The sequence below is a fragment of the Cornus florida genome, unplaced genomic scaffold, assembly GCF_030987335.1.
Source record: "Cornus florida cultivar Cherokee Brave unplaced genomic scaffold, ASM3098733v1 CherokeeBrave_3.0.0_Hap2_Chr04, whole genome shotgun sequence".
In the NCBI taxonomy this organism is placed as follows: Eukaryota; Viridiplantae; Streptophyta; class Magnoliopsida; order Cornales; family Cornaceae; genus Cornus; species Cornus florida.
Window position 1 is genome coordinate 89087029 of NW_026775574.1, and position 27612 is coordinate 89114640.

The 27612-nt window shown below is 36.1% G+C and overlaps 2 protein-coding genes and 1 pseudogene across 4 annotated transcripts; 1 reads left to right on the forward strand and 2 right to left on the reverse strand.

The window, feature by feature from the left end:
- Positions 1 to 270: 270 nt before the first annotated feature.
- Positions 271 to 9179, forward strand: LOC132303831 (zinc finger CCCH domain-containing protein 67-like). Of its 3 annotated transcripts, XR_009481358.1 has the most exons (7): positions 271 to 1166; positions 1333 to 1398; positions 4935 to 5054; positions 5214 to 5480; positions 7699 to 7971; positions 8205 to 8327; positions 8705 to 8832. XR_009481358.1 is itself a non-coding variant. In XM_059801262.1 (6 exons), the coding sequence occupies exons 1-6, from the start codon at positions 432 to 434 to the stop codon at positions 8894 to 8896; spliced, it is 1653 nt and encodes a 550-aa protein (XP_059657245.1). In that variant the 5' UTR covers positions 274 to 431; the 3' UTR covers positions 8897 to 9179. The 3 variants fall into 3 exon arrangements, 2 of the variants coding, with proteins under 2 accessions (XP_059657246.1, XP_059657245.1); XM_059801262.1 differs by lacking the exon at positions 8205 to 8327 and having other exon boundaries at positions 274 to 1166; positions 8705 to 9179; XM_059801263.1 differs by lacking the exons at positions 7699 to 7971; positions 8205 to 8327 and having other exon boundaries at positions 8705 to 9179.
- Positions 9180 to 13671: 4492 nt separating this feature from the next.
- Positions 13672 to 15455, reverse strand: LOC132305304 (putative receptor-like protein kinase At3g47110). Its single transcript, XM_059802968.1, has 4 exons — positions 14484 to 15455; positions 14306 to 14399; positions 14111 to 14197; positions 13672 to 14054 (listed from the first exon to the last, which is right to left on the reverse strand). The coding sequence occupies exons 1-4, from the start codon at positions 15453 to 15455 to the stop codon at positions 13672 to 13674; spliced, it is 1536 nt and encodes a 511-aa protein (XP_059658951.1).
- A 9861-nt stretch (positions 15456 to 25316) lies between these two features.
- On the reverse strand, positions 25317 to 26403 carry LOC132305305 (probable LRR receptor-like serine/threonine-protein kinase At3g47570; annotated as a pseudogene).
- Positions 26404 to 27612: the final 1209 nt, after the last annotated feature.

A 27612-nucleotide genomic window follows, 5' to 3' on the forward strand; every position in this document is an offset into this window, starting at 1 on the left:
TTGGTTCAACATATGTTGGTGTCGATTTAGTCGGGAGTAGGATATTTTTCAATTTCCCTTTATGAAAACAGGAGAAAACTTTGGCAAATCAAATTTGTTTTCTGGGTTAAGCTGTTTAATGCCCACATCTCACTACATATATATGTTTAATGTGCAATACTTGATGTGTAACAAAAGCATGTAGTGAGTACTAAAATACATATGTGTGTATATATATATTCAAACGTCATATATTCGTTTGTACATCCACATGTATAAGTATGTGTATACTTTATGTATATGTATCAGAAGCCGAAAAAGCAACAAGTACACTTATTCTCTCTCTACTACTCTCTCTCATTTGTTTCGCTACATCCATCGGAGCTTCACACCTCTAACAAGGCTCTGCTTCCTTGAAAATGCTAAATTAGGGTTTGGAATGTGGAGAAAGAATGGAAGGCGCTGAAGAAAACTCCATGTCGAAACCCTACTCTGTTGAGGGCACACACGAATCTCACCAAGAACATCAAAAGGAATTAGGGTTAGGGTTTCAATCGACTGATTCATCACATCTTCTTGATACCGATCCAGTTCTCGATCCTCCACCTCTGGCTGATGATCTCGATCAGAGAACGATGAATGAAGGGCATCAGAATCGGCAAACGATCAATGAAGAACTTCAGGATCAAGAGACCGTTGAAGAGCTTCAGAATCAGCAGGACTTCAATGAAGAGCTTTTCTTTCAGCAGATCATCATTGAAGAGTTCCAGAAGTTAACCATGGAAGAGGAGAATACAGTCTATGCGGATCGTGAAGAGGATGTTAAGAGCGAAGAGAACGAACTGAGTGAAAGAGATGTGGAACATGAAGAGTACGATAACTGGAATGATGGCAACCAAGAAGACAAAATGGTTAACTATGATGAGAACAAGAATGTGGAAATGGATTTCAAGAATTACTACGAGAGGAATGACATTTACAATGACAATGACAAGAGTGAGAACGAGGAGGAAGAGGGTTTTGGAGGGGACTCCACAGACATGGCGGGCTCCAAGGACGGGAAGTATAGAAGGTACCACTATCCACTGAGACCTGATGCCGAGGATTGTTCCTATTATATGAAAACAGGGAATTGCAAGTTTGGATCCAATTGCAAATTTAATCATCCTCTTAGAAGGAGAAATCAGGTACCAATTTACTATTCGATTGGGTTGTGCACAAGAGCCCTTTTTTATATTGTTTGAATTTAGAAATGATAGATTGATATATCATCAATTGGAAGATTCAGACATGTTTGTTGTATGTGGATGGTAATTGTTCTTCTATGGTTTTGTGGTTCTTGCTTTATTGAAGGGTGCTAAGGAGAAGGTAAAGGATATGGAAGAAAATACAGAAAGGCCAGGGCAGATTGAATGCAAGGTTATTATTCTTACAATTATATATACGCATTTCTCTTTTAAAATTGTGAAGAATCATAAGATTTTCTTTTATGAGCTCATTTGGTTCTGGCTAACTTTGACGATTGTGTTTTTTGTCGCTCGCTGAGAATTAGTTTTCGCTGTTTCAGCAGAACACTTAATGGGAGGATTAAGAGGTTTGATTTTGAGAATCTAGAAATGTGCCTTATAACTGGAGTTACTTAATTTTTTTTATTTATTATTATTATTATTATTTTTTATGAGTATAACTGGAGTTACTTAATACTTAATCGGCTTCAACCATAAAGCACAAAGTAACTGGGTTTTCAGGTTACGCCTTTGTCATATACTTATGTACCCATACTTCATGAACTCTTATGCTGGGGCTGTTTTACATGCTCGCCTTTGATGGCTAATTTGTAAAGTTTTTAGCTTCTTGCCGAAACTTAATAATGTTAAAGAATGGCTTTACCAATTATGGTCTCTGTAATCAAGTTTGCTGGGAGGAATGAATGGGTACACACCTATATTTTTATTTGTACTAAGTGGCTGCCCGAACTGAAATTCAGTAATGTATTACTCAATATACCAAGTACAGTGAGCATGTTTGGGTATCTATCCTAGGAGTTCCTTTAAACCCATGGCTCTTTTAGTAGTAGATTAATAGTTTTGTTTACTGCACAACTTTTTTCTATGATTATTTTTGCTTGTGGAAAATAGTTTCAACTCAGTTAATATCTATTATTTGGTTTACAAAGTAATGGAATACATGGACAAAATGGAATTTGAAAATTGGATTCATATAGCCAACTTTAATAGTTGAAAATAGAGTTGGGTTGTTGAGTTGAGATGTTATAAAATATTTAGTATTGATAAATTACTTGCTTTTTATTCCAATCCCAAGTATTATTCTAATTTTTATTAGGAAAAGCCTTTGACAATCTTATGCTTTACTATTTGTTTGAGGACACATACCTGCACCGAATATGTGTACCCGAGTCCAGGTGACATAGCTTAAGTGTTGAGAAGAAGTTGGAAGCTTCAGCAATATTGTGGGAGAGTGACATCTTGTCTCCTCATAATCAAATCCTAGTTAAATGCTCATAGTGGAAGTGCTAACTGCTAAGGCTAATTTCTAGCCAAGTAGCCAGGCATGCAGAATACTGGAAATATTCAATTGTTATTATTACCCCCATTGCCATCTTTTCTTTCAGCTTTCATTGGTCTTCTTTGTTGGTTTTTTTAGGTATTTTCTTTTAGAAGATTTCTGTCCTTTACTTTTATTCCTTCTTCAGTTCTTCTTGACAAGTGATATTTCTTATCTGAAGAATTTGGCTGAGAATTATTTCAAGTGCAATCTAGAACATACAAGGGGAGAAAAATTATACCAAAATGCAAGGATGCATACAAAAATACAGTAGGATAGAAGTGGGTTATGCTTACTCTCGACCTTGATTGAGCCCGGGAATAACTAGAGCAATCAGTTCACTTCATTTTCAGTGTCTTTTTGAATGCCTTGTTAGTCTTTATGTCCTATCTCTACGAAGCAGCTAGTATTTTTAGTTGAAAGGCAAACTCATACCTCTAAATTATACTGACTAGCTCCAAGACTCAAATGACAATTGGAAGTCTTGCGGGTCTGTGGAGGCCCCAGGATATCACTAGGATGCATGAATAGTTTTCAGACAGAGGAATTGACAATCGTCATGCCCCTCATGCGTTCGTACTGAAAAGGTTTTTTTTTTTGGGTATTATTTTTGTAAGCAAACCCCTCTCCCTCCTCAGACGGCCTGGCTACGGGTTGCAGCTGATGATTCGTCGGCAAAACGTAAAAAAGCTTGGACCATTTAATTTGGGATCATGAACTTAGCTCCCAACTACTGGGGTACCATTTAATTTGGAATCGTGTACTTTTGGAGGGGTGGCGTGTGAGTATCAACTAGGAAAAAAAAAACGTGAACTTAAGAAGCCTTAGCTCCCAACTGATTGGGTTAAGCTGCATAAATCATTTTTAACCCAATCTAGAGTGATATCCTACATTTTTATGGAACCAAACATATGGGCAAATGTTGATAGAATGTTTCAATAAGGTTTTTCACGTTTTCTCAATTATTTTTCTTTCTTATGTTTGAATATGCAGTGTAAATGTTCCATAGGCATTAGTTCATCCCTCAGACTAGTTCATCTGTGTTAAGGTAGTTTTTAGCAAAGGGCTAAGGAACCTTGGAGTTGGGGCAAAATTTAGTATTGTAAATTTAGCAGCCAAAAACTTTTGATTGTAATCTATATTTTGTGCATGGAAAATAAGCTTGAGATCTTGGCACATCAACATTAAGTGAACTGTTTTGATTTTGTTGGTGGATTGGAGGATACAAGTTGCACTCTCTATTGATATCCTGCCTGAACTTTAGAAAATGAAAAAACAGAAAAAAAAACATAATTATGCTTCGTTGCTGTTCTCATAGTGGACTGTAATGGAATGCTCACGATCGGAAGAAATTTTTTTAGTCTATTGTTGAAGCCCTTTAAAGCAATAAAAAGGTGGATCCTTCATTCCAAGTTGCTACAGCATTGAGAGTTGTTCTTGTTTCTTCCGTTCTGGAGACCCCTCTTTCCTCGAATCGTTCAATGCTTGTATGTTCGTCTGTGCACACGCACACAAATCCTGAATTTTGTGTGTAAAACAATCTCAGGCCTATTAGTGGTTGAGTGGGATGTGGTATAATAATCAAAAGAACTAGTTAGCATAACAAGAAGGGTTTTCATGGTTTTCTTATTCTAATCTTTCATTTGAATTGTTTGACAGTATCAAGGTTATGTGCTTGCAAGTTCATCTAACAGTAAACTATAGAAAATTAAAAATGAATCTGAGAACATGCTATATAGTTCTGTAAACTTTATCATTCATGTGGGCCTAGTAGATGGTAGATGTCCTCTGCTTAGGATTTGTTAGTTGTTCAATGATATTGGCGCAAAATCATTTTCTAGAACTTCCATTTGAAAATAATAAGTATTGGGCATTATTTTAGCACTTGCACAGTTATAAAGAAGTAAACTCTGTTAACTGAGAGCTGTTATCCATATTTACTAGTGTTGTTTGGGTCATTCCTGTTAAGAATATGTGTTGATCGTGTGTATTTCATATACATTAAACGTCATTAAATATTTTAGAAGGGGTGAAACGTTTATCACACAGTTGAATATTCTATGGTGTTGTAATTCTATAGGTGGTGCCTGGAAAGAGAAATGGATGGGTTCAGGGATTCAAAATCATCTACTAGAAAAGTTTGTTCTGTAGGTTCTGTTTTGTGTACTGAAATTAGTTGTATTAGGTCTGCTGTTGATTCTGTTGTTTTTCCTTGAAGTGTTATCCATTCTTCTCCAATAAATAATACCGTTCATTTATACTATTAAGATTAGACTGACATTTGCTTCACCTTGTTGTTTTAACTCTTTAAACCAGTACAATATGCATGGTAGTGTTGTACTAATAACAGTTCTTGTGTTGTTACCATCCTTCTCTTGAGCTGGTTGCAGTATTACCTGACTTCAGGGGGTTGTAAATTTGGAAAAGCTTGTAGATATAATCACAGTAGAGGAAAAACTCAAATAGCTCCAATTCTAGAGCTTAACTTTCTGGGCCTGCCTATCCGATCGGTATTATTTCTTTCATTAAAAAAAGTTATTTATTTGTGGTTTATAATATACTGTGTTATTTTTATTTATTTCTGTATAAAAGCATATCTGTAGTCACTTTTTATAATCTTTTGAAGCAGTTATCTAAAAATATTCTGACCTAGTTAAGACTAATTTCAGGGAGAGAAGGAATGTCCCTACTACATGCGTAATGGCTCCTGCAAGTACGGATCAAACTGCAGATTTAATCATCCTGATCCCACAGCAGTTGGAGGAGGTGATCCTTCTGGATTTGGTAATAATGGATCTGTTTCACTGCAAGGTGCATCCCAATCATCTGCATCCTGGTCTTCACCAAGAACGTTGAATGAGACTGCTCCTTTTGTGCCAATGCTGTTTCCACCAACCCAAGGCGTTCCTTCATCTGCAGAATGGAATGGGTACCAGGTATGTCAGTTATTTTATGCTTCGATTTAAAGTCACAACTTCCAATGTTTAAGGAGTTACAATAATAAAAGTTATTTTATTATTTTGTAATATGGTTCTTATTTTTCTCGCTTCTTGCTTGTCCTTCTTTGGTTTCTGGATTATGCATTTGAAATATTGTTGCAGATGGTTTCCTCAAAATTGCATTAGATGATTGTTTTCTTACTGGTTTTAAGACCCGTTTGGATCTCTCTCTTATATGTGCAAAAGATAAATGCTCAAAGGCAATAAGATACATATATATATATATATATGCATTTGTAGTTGTGTTTTCTAGTACTGGCATTTTTTAAGGATCTGATGATGACCCTTATAAATTTTTTTTGCACTCAGCCTGTTTACTGACCCTTATAAGAGACCGGGTTCCGGTCAATTAGTCCAACCAACGAGGTCATAGTGACATCATAATCGTATTCAACTCAATTCTATACATGATAAAACATTATAGACTTGTACATATATGATGCACATGGCGCAAGCTAACTTCCAAATATTGAAGCAAGTAAAAAAATTAGAAAAAGATCTTAGAAAAATCGAGAAGATCCTAGAGATATGTGACAAATGGATCTATCTGCCCCCCAATCCACAATGCGCACACAAAAATAAAAAAGAAAAAAGAAAAGAAGAAGAAGCAATTCTCTAAGTTTAATAAAAAATAATGACTCTACTGGCGATTATAATATGACAATCTTGATGGTTTAAGATGTCGACACAGAGAAACACGGGGAGCTGAAAACTTCAAAAAGCTTCACCCACATAGAACATTCCTCCTTCACCTCACAAAGACAGTGGTTACCTTATCTGCTTCTGAGCCCAAATTTTCTCTAATTTTATTGATGTATCCTGTATTATGTATCTATTTTAATAAAAAATACTGTGCTTATGATGTTTACCATGCATTAGTCACAGATTGTACTGTTCATGGTCTCTTGAAATGACGTTATGGAGCGAGTTCACAAATTTAAACTCCTGTATAAAAAATGAAGAAAAATAAGAAGTTATTTTAAAATAGGTACTTTAATATAAGTGATATTAGAGCATTATTACATGTGTCATGTTCCGTGAAAAAAATTCAGTTATGTTGTTTGAGTTGTCATGTAATCAGGAATATCAAGTGTTCACACCGTAAATGAAGGTTAATGGCCTAATCATGCATACATGAACAGTGATTATTCAACAATTTGATTGCACATTAGGTGTTAGTAAGTAACTAAGAGAACTAGGTGTTACAATGGCTAATGGTCAGATTAGTTGACCTACACAAAACCTAGTGAGCACTCGGATAATGAATTGATTAAATTAAATATGTTTGGTTATTTTGGATTTTTACCAGTTGGCTACCTGAAATGATTGAATGGTTGATCAATCGAATGTGAATCAATGATTATACGCATTGTAGCTAATAGACCAATCTAGCTTATGTATGACCTGTAGACCTTTGAACAGAGTTTGGGTAGATCAAACTAAAGTTACTGATTGTACCTGCAGAGGAAGTTATGGGCAAATGAATGTCGCCATAATTGAATGGTTATCTGGACTGTGAGCTACTTACTTATAATGGATTTTTGAGCTATGAGCATTTTTATTCTTGTAATTTTCACAAGTGAGTCTTATGTGTTTAATTTTTGAGATTGTTTGCGTATATACTTGACTGATCAATTGATTGAAATCCATTAAATCTTAAATTGGAAATGATAGGTCAAAATCAAAGTGTACCTATTAGCGCGGCATATAGCTTAAATGAGACCGATGATTATTTCATAAAACATATATGCATGCTTGACCTTTCTTGATACTTTTTTTGGGTGACTCACCAACCGACCCTGCAATGATCGATGACAGAATGGTACGAACAAATCAAAGTCATTGGATTTGGTAGATCTCCATTGACTTATCTCTTTACCCCTTTGCACATGCTCCTAAATCCTAAATGGGTGTGCAATGTGCATGTCCAGATGGGCAGGGGCCGGCCTTCCTGTGTGAAGAGTATCATTATCTGGATACATACAAATATATTCCCCCTCAATGCTGTTTCTACGCGGAGTGTTAATTTCTTCTTTTCTTACTTCTCACGGTTCTCATATATCCACAGATGTTAATAAGAGATGAGTAAAAAAGATTGAACCTTTCATTTACAGTGCTGTCTTCTCTAATAAAACTTGTCTGTTGCCTTTTTAAGGCTCCTGCATACCCAATATCAGAGAGGAGTCTGCCTACGCCTCCAGCATTTGCCATGAACAGTACAGTGATTGAAACCAACTTCTATGCAAATCATCAACGGCAAATGGTAGTTGAAGATTATCCTGAACGACCTGGTCAACCTGATTGCAGTTACTTCATGAAAACTGGAGACTGTAAATTTAGATCTGGATGCAAATTTCATCATCCAAAGAGCCGGATACCAAAGACAACCCAGTGCAATCTCAGTGACAAAGGCCTGCCACTAAGACCTGTAAGTTTGCCCGTAACTTCTAGTCCTTGTTTTTCAGGATGACAGACTTTGGAAAATGGACCTAGACTTTGGAAGTGCTTTAATAGACCTGATTTTAATATGGAGCTACAATAAAATAAACACTGGACGCAATCTATACATTTTCTCTAAATGATGGAAATGAATTCACCATTTTGATGTGATTTTTGTTTGTTCCGGCACCCCTTGGTGCTATTAAAAATCATTTCTTTCAGAGAAAGGACATGATGGAGCAATTGAATCAACAATTGCAGTTTGACATACATTTGCTCTCCCTTCCATAAATATGCTGTTTATAGAAGAGGTATCTATCAAGGGTATGAGATTAGATTTTCTAGGTGGGTATTTATTGAAATATTTTTTTTGTCTGAGGACAGAAGTATAATGTTGTGAAATGACTTTTACTTATCAAAAAAAAAAAAAAAAAAAAAAAAAAAAAAGAATAATGTAAAATGTTGTGCCATGACTTTATGTAAATATGCTATTTATATATTTCTGATCCTTCTCGCATCAAGTATTTACTGACAAGAGCTTAGAAGGATATATGGCTGGTCCAACGTTGGAATATCTCTTCACTAAATTTTATTTTCTACTCATTACATACTAAGCCTTTGTTTTCTCTTAATTAACAATTTCGTATTTAATATGTATTCAGAATAATAGGCTGTTATGTGATGCCTGTATTACTGTTTTAACGAGTGTATTCATAATCCAGGATCAAAACATCTGCTCACACTACAACCGGTATGGCATTTGCAAGTTTGGACCTGCTTGTAAATTTGATCATCCAGTAAATTATTCAGACTCAGCTTCGTCAGAAGTGTCTGGATCAGATCATCCTCCTCTCTTTTTGAACTCTGTGATCGCAGACGGGGCTACAATGGCCGGCGGTGGAAATGGAAACTAGCCTCTCATGCAGCAGCCTGTGTAGAAATTTTTGAATGCCAGTGCTCTCTGTCTAGTGTTAAAATGATTCTGAGTTAGGAGGATTTTTAATTTTTCTTAAACATTGAACTTCTGTTTTTACTTATGGGTTAAGGTGCCACATGCTTTTCAGAGGATGGCATGATAACATTTATTATGTGTTAAATTAGTACTAGCGCAAGCAAAATTAGGTCATGTAAATTAAATTTACATTTAGTTATTTACCGTTTCATATATGAGTTGAATTGGGAAAACATTCGTCATCATTTCTTGTAATCAATTTTTAGGTATGGTAAAAGTTCTAAAAACCACTCTGAGGCAAGTTTATGAAGCATTGAGATCAATTCAATGGTAAGTGATTTTATTCAAATGTGATAAATCACTTTATGTGCATCAAAGACGTGTTCTAGACTGTTGTAGGGCATGTTTTTCAATGTGATATTTTTGTTGGATGTCTAAACAAAGTCCAGTTGATTCTAAAATTTGGTAGTTAACTTAGATTAGTTATTAAAAAATAATTGCTTGAAACCGTGTTTAGAATAAAGGTACGAAGAGGTCTGTTTTTTTTGTTATGATTATGTACAAATATTGATGAGGTCTGTTTTTTTGTTATGATTATGTACATTTTGAGAGAATCTAGCTGTTTGAAAAAGGATTATATAGTCAAATTTTAAATTAAAATTCATTTATGGTAGATCACATAAATGAATCAAAATTATATATATATATATTTTTTTACCAAATTACCTTATTAACTTTGATCGTCTTGTATAATTTCACTTTGATATAATTTGTGCATTAAAATTTTTTTTCCCCTGAAGTACGTTAATTTAAAGAAAAACTCGTGAGAAATGTAATGAGGTAAACTTTAAGCATTATTATTTTGGAACTTAATAAATATATGTAACGTAGCATATTATACATTCATTGTCCATTAATAACATATCAATTTCAATATTCTGAAATATATATATATATATATATAAACAGATTACGTTTCTATAAATTTTATGGATTAGCTTCACCTCCGTTGCATCTATACATTACCAAGTATCTACTAAATCTTTGTTACCGTCGCCGCCGTCGATGCCATCTTACAGGCTAGGGTTTCTTCACCGGAGGGTGGACAAAATCTCCATTAACGACTAATCATGCCGTTAATTGCCCTTTTTTTTTTTTGTTGGTTTGCTGTACCAACTCTCTTGTATTGGGCTGTCCCACTTATGGGCTTGGCCCTTGTTTCTTGCCTGTTCTCTTTCGGGCTTCTGGGTCCTTTTGTTGGGCTGTATGGCCAAAGGCCCACTCTGTATATATTTCTAAAATTCTATATCAATTGCTTAAATTTTTGAAAAAATAAAATAAAAATTAATAATAGAATATGGAACAAGGATTTAGATGTTTCACCAAACTCTTAGGCCTACGGAGCCACACACATCTAACAACACGAGTAAAACAAAATTACAGAAACTGAGAATGACCACCACTGTCCACACTACATAAAAAAGTGTAAAAATACAATAACACCCTCCACAATGGTAGCTCAGGCACGCATAACTAAGTCAAATAAAATCAGAGTTTGAAAAAATTAAAGTTACCCAACGTGTTACGCTAGGTTTAGTTTGAGGGAAGGATTAATGAGGGATGGTAGAATGTTTTCGTGTTTAGTTGGAGGAAAGAAAAGATGAGGTTCTGACAATTATTAAGTAATTTATAATTTTTAACTTTTTTAAAATTTTGAAGTGAATATTTAATTTTTATAATTATATATAATAAGGATATATTAATAAAAAGAATATGAAAATTCTTCTCTTCCAACCAAATAAGAAAAAAATATTATCCTACCAATTCTATTCAATCAAATAAAAAATGAGGAAAAAACTTTGACCTTTCTAAAATGCTTCATCCAATCCCTTCTCCTCTCCCTTCTATCTAATTTTTCCCTCCAACCAAACGTGTGACTTTTGGCGTCACCCGCCAACTTAAATCCGTGCAGAATTATCTACATAATTGAAGATGGTTTAAAACTTCATTCAACGGCTATAGCGACAGGCTCTCTCTTTCCCTTTCCCTCCCTAAGGAATTCTGGAAATAGGGCAGTTCGCTTCTCAAGTCACTTCATGCGAGCTACGAAATGGGTCCACCATAATATCGTGTATATATAGACGGAAGCATATCCAAAAGTCAATAATCTTTCCCCCCAAAGCCACGAGCGACTCACTAAATGATGGAAGTTTCGGAAGTTTGATATGACTCTTGGATGTATCAAATATCAATCTCATCCATTGTTAGATACGCCTTGCTCTATTGGGTGTCTCACAATCACGTTCCTTTGTCCCATAAGAACAATAGTATACTAACCAATTCTTGAAACCACAAGGCTTCTTGAATTGTGCGCATGTATGTGGACTTGTGTCATGCTTCAATTGCCCTTCACTCTCACCATCTCTTTCAGGCAAGATTTCTTTAACTCTATTTTTTTTTTTTGGTTTCTAATTGTTTATTTCAAATTATGAATCCATGTCTTCTGCTTTAATTGCAATGCAAAATTATTATCTGTTTGCTTCAATAGTTTGTATTTGATCAATATATATCTATATTTTATGTTATTCATGTGAATCTGGCATATGGTTTTACAGTTGAAATATACCCTTCTTTGCACACATCCAATCATTGTGTATATTATACGAACGGCCCGACCATAAAATGGGCTCCCAGAAGTTTTTTTTTCCTAAATCACGCAATTCTTCTAAATGGGTCCTGCTCTTGCCCCCGTTCTCGCTCTCATTCTCACCGTGTGTGATTTAGATTTTGTTGCATTTGCCACCCTCACCTGGTCTGCTTTATGTGACTTAGGTTGAAACCCAATGGTATATCTTCAATTTCCCACAATGGGCAGGTGCATTATTTGTCAACACCGGAAAAAAAAAAAAAAAAAAAAAAAAAAAACACTAATCCTTGGTTTTTTTTTTTTTTGGGTTAAAGTAGAATTTTGTAGGTGTCACAAAAAATTTCGCCAACATATATAACTTCCTGAAACAAAATTCAGCTCTACCTAAAACGTCTTGTTATAGTTATTTGGAATTGAATGGGTGAATCCTGTTTCACATTTATTATTTCTTAAGCTCATGACTTCACCTAAACCACATATTATTGTAAATTTTGTTATTATCGCAAGTTCACATCCATGCTAATTTTAATTTTAATTTCCCCAACATTACCAGGTCTGATTTTCGTTGAACATGTCGAAACCAACTTGAAGGAATATAACTAATGAAACTGTATATTGAATTCATTGAATAATGAATAGTACACATAAGGTCCTTTGCGAAAAAACAGAAGATTATAAGTTTCAGCTCCCAAACCCTAGTTCTCTTTACCACTCTCTTTCCTGAAATTTTCAGTGTTCTCTCGTGATCCTACTCCAAACCCTAGACGCACTTATATACCGGCGCACCCCCCCCACCCAAAGGCTGAAACAAACTTCGGGCCACAACATCACACATTACATGATAAGTTGTAAATGTTTTCTTTCCATCTTTCTTCTACGCTTCCTCTTCCTTCAGCAAAAAAATTGTTTTTAATCACGTGTAGTTCCATTAGAACATCCCTAATTTCCATCTGTTCTCTTAGAAATTCAGCAGAACAAACTTCAGTGCCCATACCATATTTTACAATTCCAAACAATTAACGCAATGCTAAAATCGTAATATCCTCTATATATTCTAACTTCTAAATAGTTTTTTGGGACATTGCACTGCAGTGAAATACTAAAATTTCAATATGCTCATCCTAGTTATGCAAAAGAGAGTCATCTTCCAATCCCATAGATAAGTTTCATTTATTTTTACCATCCAATTTCACGATGGTCCATATCTAAATAAATATTTCTAACAAATGAAATGGGAGAGTGCATATTGAAATGTATAAAGTTGGTATATATATGATAGACGATTACCTGTTGCGACATACCCAATTGTCCCTCTAACAACATTTGTTGAAGTAGGTTGTATATGATCAGATTTACAATACGTTAGAAGAGATCTCGCCAGACCAAAATCACCTACTTGAGCACATAGCTCATTATCAAGAAGAACATTGCTTGGCTTTAGATCACATGAATGATTGTTGTTCCACAATGATGATGAAGATAGTCCAATGCAGAGGCCACATCGATGACAATGTATAGCCTCGTGGTTAGAGATCCAAGCACTTTGAATTCTGCATTTCGGAGAAACTTGGGTGTAACCATCTGTCTAAACTCCCATTTGGCATAAACTCAAAGACCAAAGCCTTGAAATTGTTTGCTTTAAAACATATGCTTGAGCAAGCTGTGATGATCTTGAGGAGATTATGGTGTCAAATTTTCTTCAATCTTTCGCATTCAGCCAAAAAAAGCTTGTCGGCTCCATGTTGTTCAAGGTTGAGTACTTTTACAGCAACAACTTCTTCATCAAAATTGAGAATTCCTTTATAAACGGAACCATATCTCCCCTCACCAATCAAGTTGCCTGAAGAGAATCCATTGGTAGCTTGAAGAAGTTCTGAGAGTGTTGGATACCAACTTTCCAATTGACAATCTGAATAGGATTTTCCTATTGACATTTTGGTTCGACAAAGAATAGCACAAACACATGCTATTAACAAAACAACCAAAAGAGTGATACTGATTACAACAATTGTCACTTCTTCATGACCTGAGAGCTTTACTTTTTTACAAGTGACTTTTGCTGGACATTCAGGCATTTTCAATACCTTGATTCATCCACATAGCTTGTTATTTCCCACAACTGAAAAGGCACTTGCATTCATGAACAATCCTTCAGATGGAACTTCACCCTCAAATGTGTTATATGAAAGGTTCAGATTTTGAATGAATGGAAACTCTCCTAGAAACCTTGGAATCTCCCCAGACAAATTATTATGAGAAAGATCTAGATCTTCAATGCCTCGTAATTGCTTCAAAGGTGATGGTATAGTTCCTTCAAAAAGGTTACCGTCCATGTGCAATAATTGCAAAACTATACAATTCCCAATAGTGCTTGGGATTTCTCCTGAAAGTTTGTTTCCTGAAATACCCAACTCTACAAGGTTTTTCAAGTTTCCCACTTGTGGAGATAATGGTCCAGTTAGATGATTATAACCTAAGAAGAGACCGATTGAAAGGGAGGAAAGATTGAGAACTTGTCCAGGTATTGACCAGTGAGGCGATTATATTCAAGAGCTAATTCTTGTAGGCTTTTGCAATCCCCCAAAGAAACAGGTATGCTTCCTTCTAGCATATTTTCTGTTGAGGAAAGCAAACTTTATTGAGAAATGTTGCCAATAGATGTTGGAATTTTTCCTGAAATATTATTTGTGTGAATATAGAGTTCTATCAACTTGGAAAGTTTACCAATGGATTCAGGAATGCTGCCTGTGAGCATGTTCTCACTCAATGCTAAAACCTCTAAATTAATGAGATTTCCAATACCCACTGGTATGCTTCCCTATATATAGTTTCCATCCATCCATAATGCAGCGAGCTTTGTTGATAGATTCACAATGGAATTGGGAAATACACCCCCCAAAACGTTGCCAGTTAAGTACAGATCTCTTAGATTTGTACAATTCATTAAAGAATTGATAAAATCCAAGTCGTTATCTTTATTTCTTCCAAGTGAGTTATGAGCACAGTTCAGCCATTCGAGATAACGAAGGCTTCCCAAATTCATTGGCATAGGGCCAGTAAAAGCATTTCCAGGAATATCAATTTCCATTAGATTTGAAGCTTTGGCTAATGATGGTGGAGTGGGCACAGACAATCGGTTGAGAGCCAAATAAAATAATTGTAATTTTGGAAGGTTCAACACAAAATCTGGAGGGAGATATCCATGAAATTCATTCATAGATAGGATAAAGTGATTGATGGATGAGATATTGTAAAGTGGGGTAGGAACCTCACCGGACAAATTGTTAGCACCCAATTGAAGAGACTGTAAGTTGGAAAGCTGTCCAAGTTGGAAAGGAATGTTTCCCTCCAGATTGTTGAAGCTTAGAGTAAGTTTACGAAGAGCAGAGATATTCCCAAGTGAAGGTGGTAAATTGCCAGTGAGATGATTCTTGTAAAGATGCAATTCTAAGAGATTGGCCAATGAGCCTACCTCTCTAGGAATTTTTCCTACAAGATTGTTAGTATGCATGCTGATGACTTTGATGTTTAAGCAATGAGTCAAATTGGTAGGGAACTCACCTTGGAAAGAGTTATAACCAAGCCAAAGATATTGCAACCGATACAATCTACCAACTTCTAGGGGGATGGTGCCATTGAAGATGTTGTTGTCAAAATGAATCTCTCTAAGGAAGGTAAGGTTTCCTATATGAGGAGAAATTGAACCCACCAAGTTTAGGGAGGACAAGTTTAGGATGGTCACTCTCTCATTCCGACGACTACAAATAACACCTTGCCAATTAGAGAAGTGGATAGAATCATTCCATGACCTAAAGGCCGTGAAGGGGTCCTCAAGAATTTGACCCTTGATGGCTAGCAAGGCTGGTCTGTCCATCTCGTTTGTTAAGCCAAAAACGGTACTAGCTTTATCATTTGAGGCCAATAAAATAAAGCTTGTATGGAGTAGAATGAAGAAGAGAATGGGAAATGAATTTAATAGCCTTACGATCATTTTTGTTGTGCTACTGGTATCAAAATATTTCATTAGAATAATAATGAATGTAAATTGAGGTGATGAGGTTTACACACACGTCATGGGAAAATTTATGCACCTTTCATAGTGTTTTCAAAGATTTGAGACTGAGTAAGCTCTGTAGAAACAGAATCAAGTCAACAAAACACTTTATTAACTTCATGCCACCTATAGTTTTTTATTATTTTTGTTTAATCCCAAGTCCCAACTGTAGGCCTGCAGAAGATTGATGGATCATGATATGTTCACCTGACTTAAACCCCTTGAAGCAGTTACAAGACTTCCTTTAGTTGGTCGCACAAGAAAATCCTTTTTTAAATCTTGTTTTCCGGAGCAGTTACAAGACTTCCTTTAATTAGTTGTTCATACTAGAAAATCCTTTTTTAAATCTTGTTTTCCAGACCACTTACAAGACTTCCTTTATTTGTTCACACTAGAAAATACCTTTTTAAATCTTGTTCACACTAGAAATCTTGTTTTCAATACTTATTTTTGTGCATAAACTATGCTGAGTGTCTTGAGGATACTTGGCTTTTTCAGCACTTAAAGATAAGATAGTTCCTTCTAACATGCATTTTGTGCCTTGATAACCACTAGAATAGGAAAAAAAAAAAAAAAAAAAAAAAAAACCCCACTAGTATGTCTCTGATAGTACTGGTAACACCAGAAAGAACCATTAGTTAATATAGTGGATGGTAATCTGAGCTTCATTGATAGAAATGATCTGCAATTATGAAATAGAAAATAGGGTAAGATAAGGCCTAATTATAGGTAGATTCACAACAATAAAAAAAGGAAATAGTAGCAGACATTTAGCAGCAGTAATGTCAGATTGCTTTAAATTTTTTTTCTAGATAGCACAAATTTTAAGAATAGGATAATCGCTGCAAAAACGTTTTTAAACAGCACTGTGAGGGGCAGTCATGTAAAATTACGCATGCAAATCAATGCCCCTTACTTGATATGTGCTATGCCCATCTGGAACCTTCTTGTATCTCTCTCTCTCGCTCTCTCTCTCTCACCGTTGAATCCAATTTCTGTATTGATCGTCATTGCTCTTTGGTGTCTGATGTCCACGATCACGAGTCTCTGGTCTTCGAGATGTCTCAGGTAATTTCACTTCATTTTGATCTAATTTTTGGATTTTATTTGTTGTGTGTGTATAGGTAATTTCTAGTGAATTTGTTCTGAAAATTTAAACGAAAAATGATTTCTAACAGAGCATGTGAGCTCAGATCTATTATTCAAGTTGAATAGCTCCTCACAAATGGCGATCGAACATCTCGGATCACTTTGCTTAGCTGTTTAAATCACATCATAAGCCTCCATTATCTAGAATGCTCCTATATGTTTCCTTCGTGTTACACTCACACCTCAGAGGGTGTCATTATAATTAACCCTATAAAATATTATATTAAGATGATATTTATTTTAAAAATCAAGATGCTTATTAGATTGGTTACAGCTTGTTAAGGAGGTCAGAAAGTTGAAGATGAACTCAATAGTCTTGAGATCATATTTGTGCTACATTGGTATTGGAATGCTGTGGAAGCTAACAAGGTGAGCAAAAACATACCTGCTGAATAATGAAGGGAAATGGAGGTGATGCAGTATACACACAAATCATGCGCAATTTTTTTTTTTTTTGATAATTGAGCCATATCATAAACAAGAAAAAGGTGCAAGAGGTAAAGAGAGGCATACCTCCCTATGTACAAGCAAAAAACCTACATGGAACTATATAGTGTTCCATTCCTTTATAACTTTAAGGCCTAAGCTGGAATTATGACAGTCCTTAACAGATCCCATTCTAAGCCTAACACCTTTTAAGTCATGGGCAAATTTATACACCAATATTTCACTTATTTACTTTAATGCCGTCCATACTGTTGTTGTTGTTGATTTATTTATTTGTATGATCCCAACTGCAGGCCATTGTCATTGATTCTTTTTGCTTAAGAGGGTTAGAGCAGTAACAGAAACAAGTCTAGAAAATACTTTATTTACTTTCATGCACTCCATTGTCATTGTCATTGATGCTTTTTGTTTAATCCCAACTGCAGGCCTACAAAGATTCACAGGACCAAAATATCGCCATCTTCATAATCTGCCTTTATCCTGTACAAATAGGGTAGGCCACATGAATTCTCTTTTTTCACTCTTTTCTATCATAAGCCATATCTCCTACTAATTTTAATTTTTTGAAATTATTTCTTATCAATTCATTCCATGTTAGTTTAGGTCGACCTCTTTGTCACTTTCGTTCTATGCAAATCAATATTCCTCTCCTCATGGGACCAACATATCTTCACCTGATTTGGACCACCTTTTTTTCCTCCTTTTTTCCTGCTGCTGTTTTGTTGATTCCTTTTTTACTTTTCATTTTCTATTATTTTTATTTTTGTGTCTATTACAATCTTAAAAATAAAGATGTTCAATTTGAAGTTATGTAATTTAAAAAATCTGGACCAACAGAAAACATAATATACTCAAACCCCTGGAAGCAGTAACCAAGTACCTTTTAATTTTTCTTGAGGATGTTTGGCTTGTTAAGTACTTCTCTCAAAGATAAATAGTTCCTTCTAACATCTGGTGCTGCAATAAAAAAAAAATATATAATTATTTGTAACAGTAGTTGTTAACGGACCACTTTTACAATGCTGAACAAAGTTTAATGGACTAGGCCCCTATTTCCCAAAGGGAGGTCAGGGGTTCGAACCTCAGTGGAGGTATGTGTATGTGAGTACCAAATAGGAAAAAAAAAAAAGTTTAATGGAATTTAGAGGGAAGAAAAACTAATAAGTTATTCTGATATCACACAAGTATTGTAGCTTTGGAAACAATGCAAATTAGAATGTTAGTACCGATAAAACCAGAAAGTATAATTGGTTAATATAGTAGACGGCGATCTGAGCATGATGAGATCTGCAATTGTGAAATAGAAAATGTATTACTAAGATGATATTTATTTAAAATCAAGATTATTAGATTCGTTAGACTTTCGTTAAGGAGGTTAAAAAGCTGAAGTTGGTGGCATTGTTCCATGCACGTTAAAATCAAAATGTAACAAATTTTGTTATTCAAGGTTTGCCAAATAAATTGTTAACACTCCAGGAATTGCATTGTCCACAATATCGATATTTTTAGCTCTGAAATAATCTGTGGGAGGCATGCTACTTCTAAAGGAAACAAAGTACCTTTTGTAGAATGCCATGATTTTCATTAATAGGAAGTTTTGTACAGTGACTATTTTGTTTCACTTGCCTTTTTATGGTACTAATCAAGTGTTGAAGTTTTAATGCCCAATGGGTGTATTCTGAAATTTATAATATGGTTTCCATAAAAGATTGAGGAATGCACATTTCTGCTCCTTCTGATGTCTAGGCAACAAATATACCCCCACAATCATTATCAAGTCCTAATTACCTTTTCAATTATGATGAATAGTTCATTGGTGATGCCCTTTTTTTGCTTTTGGATCTTTGTGCCACCACGGCAGGTCTACCCATATATCTGTTTACAGTTATTTCTTTCATAGGCTATCCATGACTAATCCATTCTGAAGTTTCATATGGTTTTATTTTATGAAATAAGTTCCAACATGCTTTGAAAATGTTGTGTTGGAGAAAATGAGTTCAAGTCTAAGGAGGAGGTCTATAAGGACAAATGTCCAAAGTGATAAAAATTCTTGATATGGCATATTTACATTGGTCATTTTAATCCTATTCTATGTTATTTGAACTGGAAAAGAAAGAGAAAGAAAAGTGATAATAGGGCCACTTGGGCTGGGGAAGGGGTACGAGGGGATCTAAAGGCGCGTTTGTTTGCGTAGAACTAAATTTTGTTGTAATTGAAATTATGTGGACAAGAGTTTAAGACCTTCCACCCCAAAAATTTTTGTGCAACCCAGCCCCCTCTTAACTCACCAAACGTGCCTGACAAAAAAACCCCCAAAAAATGCCTATTTTTTCCAATAGAGGTTGGACAATATTTTGTGGGAAAATAAGATTTATTAGTTGTGTACAGGCTGTTAATAGCTAGGGATTTATTGGTTGTGTACAGGCTGCTGTTAATAGCTAGACATTTACAGGCTACAAGCTGTTAATAGCTAGAGATTTATTAGTTATTGCAATCCCTGATTTCTAGGGATCAGTTTTCATTAGCTTCCTAGAATAGCATTATTCTGATGTATATATAAGAGTGTATTCCCAATTCTTTAATCAATTGATTCGATTACCAATTTCAATAATTTGGTCACGGTATCAGAGCTCTAGGCTCGTTTTCTGGGTAATCGTCTTCTCTTGGCCTTCTTTGCTAGTTCTTTTTTCCTAGTGTTCTTGTTTTGTGAAAATCCAGTGTTATCAAACCTGTGGATTCCATCTCTCTCTCTAAATCATGTCAACATCTACTGAAACAAGCAACACTTTAGAGATTCCTGTAACTGGAAGCAACGGCTCTGTCCCAACAGAAGAATTGCAGAATATCCAGGCAGCGTATAGGTTGAACGGGAAAAATTATCTGAAGTGGTCTCAAATGGTCCGCATGTTCTTGAAAGGAAGAGGGAAACTGAGCCACTTGCTTGGTAATGGTCCAGAGAAGGAGGATCCTAAGTTTGATGCTTGGGATGAACAAGACTCTATGGTTATGTCATGGTTATGGAACTCTATGTTACCAGAAATCAGCGACACTTGTATGTTTTTGAGCACGGCCAAGGAGATATGGGAAGCAGTCAAGCAAACCTATTCCAAAGTACGTGATGCTGCACAGATCTATGAGATCAAGATCAAAATCTCCGCTACCAAACAGGGTAATCGGTCAGTCACCGAATATGCCAACCTCTTGAAGGGTCTATGGCAGGAGATGGATCATTATCACTGCATTCAGATGAAGTGCAGTGAAGATGCAGCCATCCTTAAGAGGTTTGTTGAAAAGGACTGAATTTATGATTTTCTTGCAGGTTTAAACATCGAATTTGATGCTGTAAGAGTGCAAATACTTGGAAAAGAAGATCTGCCAACCTTAAATGAGGCAATTGCAATTGTTTTTGCTGAGGAAGGAAGAAGGGGTGTTATGATTGAAACTCACACAGTAGAGAGTTCGGCCTTGGTGTCAAAAAACACGGTTATGAAGAATTATGGCTCCGAACAGCGTTTTGGAGAAGGCAATGGGCAAACTGATGTGTCAAAACCATTCAACAAGGATTCTCTATGGTGACGTACTGCAAAAAATCCCGCCATACTAAGGAGAAGTGCTGGAAGCTCCATGGCAAGCCTCAAATTGTGAACAAAGCTTGGTCAGAAAAGAGTGGACAGCCAAGAGGACAGGGATAGGCACATGTGGCAACCACACAATCCAACAGTGAAGACAATCTTTCAATCCCATCTGCTAAATTCAACAAAGAAGAGATAGAGAAATTAAGGAGCCTATTGGGAACGTTGGAGAAACTGTCAACAGCAGGTACTTGTTCTTTGGTGTTCTCAGGTATTTCCTCTCCTTCCCCCTCTTCTCATGTTTTTAGTGCTTCGGATATAGTCTCCTCAAGCTCCTGGGTCATTGACCCAGGAGCTACAGATCACATGACCCATTCCTCAAAAAAATTTATTTCATATACCCCTTGTCCTAGCAATAGAAAAATAATAACAACTGATGGTTCAGTGACAACCGTGGCTGGTCAAGGAGATGTTTTTTTGAATGACCACCTTACACTTAAGAATGCCCTCCATGTCCCAAAACTATGCACTAATCTTGTGTCAATCCAGAAACTCACTACAGATTCTAATTGCAGGGTGACGTTTTATCCTCTCCGTTGTATATTTCAGGAACAGGGCACGAAGAGGATGATTGGACATGCTAGGGAGAGGGATGGTCTATACTACCTTGAAGAATCAAATGGACAAAATAGAGTTGAGCGTTTGTCACCATTATCATTCCTTTCCGAGTCATTCAAATCCAATAAAGATAAGATATGGCTTTAACACCTTCGTCTTGGTCACCCATCATTTAGTGTTCTCAAAATAATGTTTCCTTCATTGTTCAAAAGTTTATCCATTGAAAATTTTCATTGCGACGTATGTGAACTTGCAAAGCACAAACGTACTTCTTTTCAAATCAGCACTAAAAGAACTTCTGTTCCATTTACCCTGATTCACAGTGACATTTGGGGACCTTCCACTGTTACTAATGTTTCTGGGGCAAGGTGGTTTGTCTCATTTATTGATGATTGCACTCATGTGTCTTGGATTTTTCTGTTAAAAAATAAATCGGATGTGAGTTCTGTGTTTCCAATTTTTTTCAATATAGTTAAAACTCAGTTTGGTGTGGTGATAAAGAGATTCCGATCTGACAATGCTAAGGACTACTTTAATCAAATTCTCTCTCTGTATTTCCAAAAACAGGGCATAATACATGAATCCTCTTATGTTAGCACACCTCAACAAAATGGGGTGGCCGAACGAAAGAACGGCCACCTTCTTGATATTACAAGAGCTTTCTTGTTCCAAAAAAATGTTCCAAAACAATATTGGGGGGAGGCTGTTTTAACCGCTGGTTATCTCATCAATCGGCTTCCTACAAGAGTCCTTGGTTTTAAAAGTCCAATGCAAGTCCTTACACAGTTCTTTCCCAATTTTAACACATCTAATAATCTTGTTCCAAAGATATTTGGTTGTGTTGCCTTTGTTTATGTGCATTCTCAAAACAGGGGAAAACTTGATCCTCGAGCTCTCAAATGTGTCTTTCTTGGCTATTCCTCCACCCAAAAGGGCTACAAATGCTATCATCCTCCGACAAGGAGATTTTATGTGTCTGCTGATGTTACTTTTGTCGAACAAGATCAGTACTTTAACGGTCCTTATCTTTAGGGGGAGACATCCTTCATAGAAGATAAGGATAAGGATTTTTTTCTCCTTGAGTTTCTAGCCCCTATCTCTCATCAATCCGAGTCAAACATACTCCCAAACATACAGTCCGAGCCAAACACATGGTCAGAAGCCGAGCCTCATACACCCAAATCACAAGGAGTGTTACATAGGAATCAAACTCGAGACTCTACTCGTCCATTGCAGATTTACTCAAGGAAAAGAGCACCAATCTCTCAACCTGTGCAAGTTCAATCACCCAAATCTGTTCCTGATAATGTCGAGGTAATTACTCAACCCAATGATAACACTAATGAAACCTCTAAACAAAATGATTATGATGTCCCTATTGCAAAGAGAAAAGGAACTCGAACTTGTACCAAACACCCTCTTTATCTATTCATGTCATATAAGAATCTTTCTCATAACCATAGGGCCTTTCTTACTAGCTTAAATACAGTCCCTATTCCCAAAACTTTATCCGATGCATTAGGAAATGAGAATAGGGAAAATGCTATGAAGGTTGAAATGGAAGCACTTGAGAAAAACAAGACTTGGGACTTGGTGAGACTGCCTCGAGGGAAGAAGCTGGTTGGGTGTAAATGGGTGTTCACAACCAAATACAACTCAGATGGCTCTTTGGAAAGGTATAAGGCAAGATTAGTTGCCAAAGGGTATACACAAACCTATGGCATAATTATCTTGAGACTTTTGCTCCAGTTGCTAAGATGAATACTGTGAGAATTCTGTTATCAGTGGCTGCAAATTTTGGCTGGAGATTATAGCAATTTGATGTCAAGAACGCCTTCTTACATGGCGATCTTGAGGAGGAGATCTATATGGAGATTTCGCCTGGGTTTGGCTCAAATGAAAAGGAAGGAATGGTATGCAAGCTTAAAAAAGCTTTGTATGGACTGAAACAATCCCCAAGAGCTTGGTTTGGGAGATTTACCAAAGTGATGGTGAGTATGGGATATAAGCAAAGTCAAGGTGATCATACATTGTTTGTAAAACACTCAGCATCAGGGGAGTGACAGTATTGTTGGTCTATGTGGATGACATCATAGTAACAGGAGATGACTTGGAAGGAATGGAGAGTTTGAAGAAACAGTTAGTGAAGGAATTCGAGATCAAAGAGCTAGGAAAACTGAAGTACTTTCTTGGTATTGAAGTAGCCCACTCTCGGCAAGGGATTTTTATATCATAACAAAAATATGTGTTAGACTTGTTGGCTGATACAGGCAAGCTGGGATGTAAGCCAGTTGAGACACCTATAGAGTCAAACCACAAACTTTGTGATGCTCCAGAAGACATGGCTGTGGATAAAGGCTCTTTTCAGAGACTTGTGGGGAATTTAATTTATTTGTCACATACCAGGCCGGATATAGCTTATGCTGTGAGTTAATTCATGCACAATCCTAAAGAATCACATCTCAAAGCTGTGTATAGAATTCTGCAGTACTTGAAGAGTACGCCAGGAAGAGGAATTCTGTTTAAGAAAGGGGAAGGACTAACTCTTGAAGCCTACACAGATGCAGATTATGCAGGATCTGTGATTGACAGAAGATCAACCTCGGGCTATTGCACCTTCCTAGGTGGTAATCTCGTTACTTGGAGAAGCAAAAAATAGAATGTGGTTGCAAGGTCCAGCGCAGAAGCTGAATTTAGAGTGATGGCACTCGGGATATGTGAACTGCTATGGCTAAGGATAATCTTGGAAGATTTGAGAGTCAGATGGGAAGGTCCAATGAAGCTTTACTGTGATAATAAATCAGCCATCAATATTGCACACAATCCTGTGCAACATGACCGCACAAAACACATTGAAGTGGATAGGCATTTTATTAAAGAGAAGTTGGATAGTGGCCTCATTTGTACTCCTTTTGTTCATACTGGAGAACAGCTAGCAGACGTGTTTACCAAAGGATTGCCTGATACCGTTTTTCAGAGAATAACCAGCAAGCTTGGAATGGATGACATCCATTCACCAGCTTGAGGGGGAGTGTGGGAAAATAAGATTTATTAGTTGTGTACAGGCTGTTAATAGCTAGGAATTTATTGGGTGTGTACAGGCTGCTGTTAATAGCTAGAGATTTACAAGCTACAGGCTACAGGCTATTAATAGCTAGAGATTTATTAGTTATTGCAATCCCTGATTTCTAGGGATCAGTTTTCATTAGCTTCCTAGAATAGCATAATTCTGATGTATATATAAGAGTGTATTCCCAATTCTTTAATCAATTGATTCGATTACCAATTTCAGTAATTTTGTCATATTTGTATAATATTCACAAGAAGATACCATTCTAAGATATTGCACAAACAGTTCTGTAGCAACTTTTCCTCCAAATTTTTGTTATAGAAATTGATTGTCAGATTAGTAGGAGACTCATCTTCTCTTTCTCCTTTCTATTACATTAGATTTTTTCTTCTTCCTTTTTTTTTTTTTTTTTTTTTTTTTTTTTTCATGTCATGAATTTGAAGATGTAAACTTTGCTATACAAAATTTAATAATCAAAGTTCATATAGTAGCTTAGGAAAAAGAAAAGAAAAAAACGAGTTCATCTAATAGAGACTCTATAAAATGTTACATGATAAGCTGTAAATGTTTTCTTTCCATCTTTCTCCTACACACTGTCTTCCTTCTGCAAAAACACATCTCTAATCATGTGCAGTTCAATTAGAACATCCTTGATATCCATCCGCTCTCTTGAAAATTCAGCAGAGCATATTACTCCAATTTGGAAGATGGACACTAAGCACTTCTCCAATATACCAATGTTGCTCTGGCTGGTCTTTATTGATGCATCTCCCTCTTCCAATGTGAGTACAGAATCAGTAATCTCCATCATTCGATCTGGAAGTGTCATCTAGTGTAGTTATGAAGATTTAGATGGTCCGTGAACAGGTTGTCAGTGGGCTTTTTTCCAGTAAACATCTCCAGTAAGAGGATCCCATAACTGTACACATCACCTTGTGTTGAAACCTCCCTACCCATACCATATTCTGCAATTCCAAACAATTAACACAAAGCTAGAATTTTAAATGTCCAATGCATATATTCTAAATTATAAATTATTTCCAAAGATTAGAATCCGACACTGCATAGAAATGAAATATTTAAATTATAATAATCTAACGTGGTTATGCTGAAAACAAAAGAAGTGTCATATCTTCAAATCACCAAGATGAGGTTTAGAATAATTTTATTAAGTCTCATTTAGTTAATAAATCAACTTTAAGAATGCAACGGGAGAGAACGTATTGGAATACACAAGACTAAGTAGATAATTGATTACCTGGTGCCACATAACCAATGGTTCCTCTAACTGCAGTGGATGAACTCGACTGTGTTTGTTTAGATTTACCATTGGTGGTTAGAAGAAACCTCGCCAGACCAAAATCTCCTACATGGGCACATAGCTCATTGTCAAGAAGAACATTGCTGGCTTTAGATCACAATGAATGATTGTTGTCCCACAATGATGGTGGAGATAATCCAATGCTGAGGCCACATCAATGGCAATGTTTAGCCTTGTGATTAGATCCAAGAACTTTGAATTATGTTGTCTAGAGAAATTTGGATGTAACCAACTCTCTAAACTCCCATTTGGCATGAACTCAAAGACCAATGCCTTGAAATCATTTCCTTTAAAACATATGCTTGAGCAAGATGTGATGATCTTGAGGAGATTGCGGTGGCGAATGTTCTTCAATGTTTGGCATTCAGCCAAGAAACTCTTGTCAGCTCCATGTTGTTGGAGATTGAGTACCTTTACGGCAACAACTTGTTCACCAAAATTGAGAATTCCCTAATAAACAGAACCATATCTCCCCTCACCAATCAAGTTGGCTAAAGAGAATCCATTGGTAGCTTGAAAAAGTTCTGCATAAGAGAGTGTTGGATACCAATTTCCCAGCTGAAAATATGAGCAGGATCTTCCTTTTGACATTTTGGTTCAACAAATAATACCATAAGCACATGTTATTAACAAACCAACAGAAAGAGTGATGCTGATCACAATAAATATCAATCCACGAGCAGATAACTTTCCTTTTTTATCTGAGACTTTTGCAGGACATTCAGGCATTTGAATGCCTTGATTCCTCCACAAAGCTTGTTATTTCCCAAAACTGAAAGCACAGTAGTATTCATGAACACTCCTTCAAATGGAACTTCACCCTCAAATGAATTATATGAAAGGTTCAGTTTCCGAATGAATGAGAACTCGCCTAGAAACCTTGGAATCTCGCCTGACAAATTATTATGAGAAAGATTTAGAACTTCAATACCTCTTAATTGCTTCAAAGATGATGGAATAGTGCCTTCAAAAAGGTTTTCCTCCATATACAAGAATTGCAAAAGTAGACAATTGCCAAGATCGCTTGGGATTTCTCCTGACACTCTGTTTCCTGAAATATCCAAATGTGCTAGATTTTTCCAGTTACCCACTTGTGGGGGCAGTGGACCAGTTAGATGATTGTAACATAAGGAGAGAACGATTGAAATGGAAGAAAGAGAAAAAAATTCTACCGGTATTGCCCCTGTGAGATGATTATATCCAAGATTTAATCCCTGTAGGTTTTTGCAATCACCCAAAGAAACAGGTATGCTTTCCCTCTAGCATATTTGCTGATGCGGAAAGAATACTTAGTTGAGAAATGTTCCCGAACGATGTTGGAATTTTTCCAGAAATGTTATTTGCATAAATGTAGAATTCTATCAAATTGGAGAGTTTACCAATGGATTCAAGAATGCTGCCTGTGATCATGTTCTCAGCTAAATCTAAATACTGTAAATTAATGAGATTCCAATCCCCTCTGGTATGCTTCCAAATATATAATTTCTTGACATTGTCAGTGTGGTAAGCTTGGTTGATAGATTCACAGTTGAATTGGGAAATACATCATTGAACCCGTTGTCTGATAAATAGAGTCTTCTTAGATTTGCACAATTGGTTAAAGAACTGATAAAACTCAATTTTGTGTCTTTATTGGTTCCAAGAGAGTTACCAGCAATGTTGAGCTTTTCTAGATAATGAAGGCTTCCCAAATTCATTGGCACCGGTCCAGTAAAAGCGTTGACAGGAAATTCAATTTCCACTAGTCTTGAAGCATTGACTAATGATGGAGGAATAGTCCCAGAGAACTTATTGATTCCC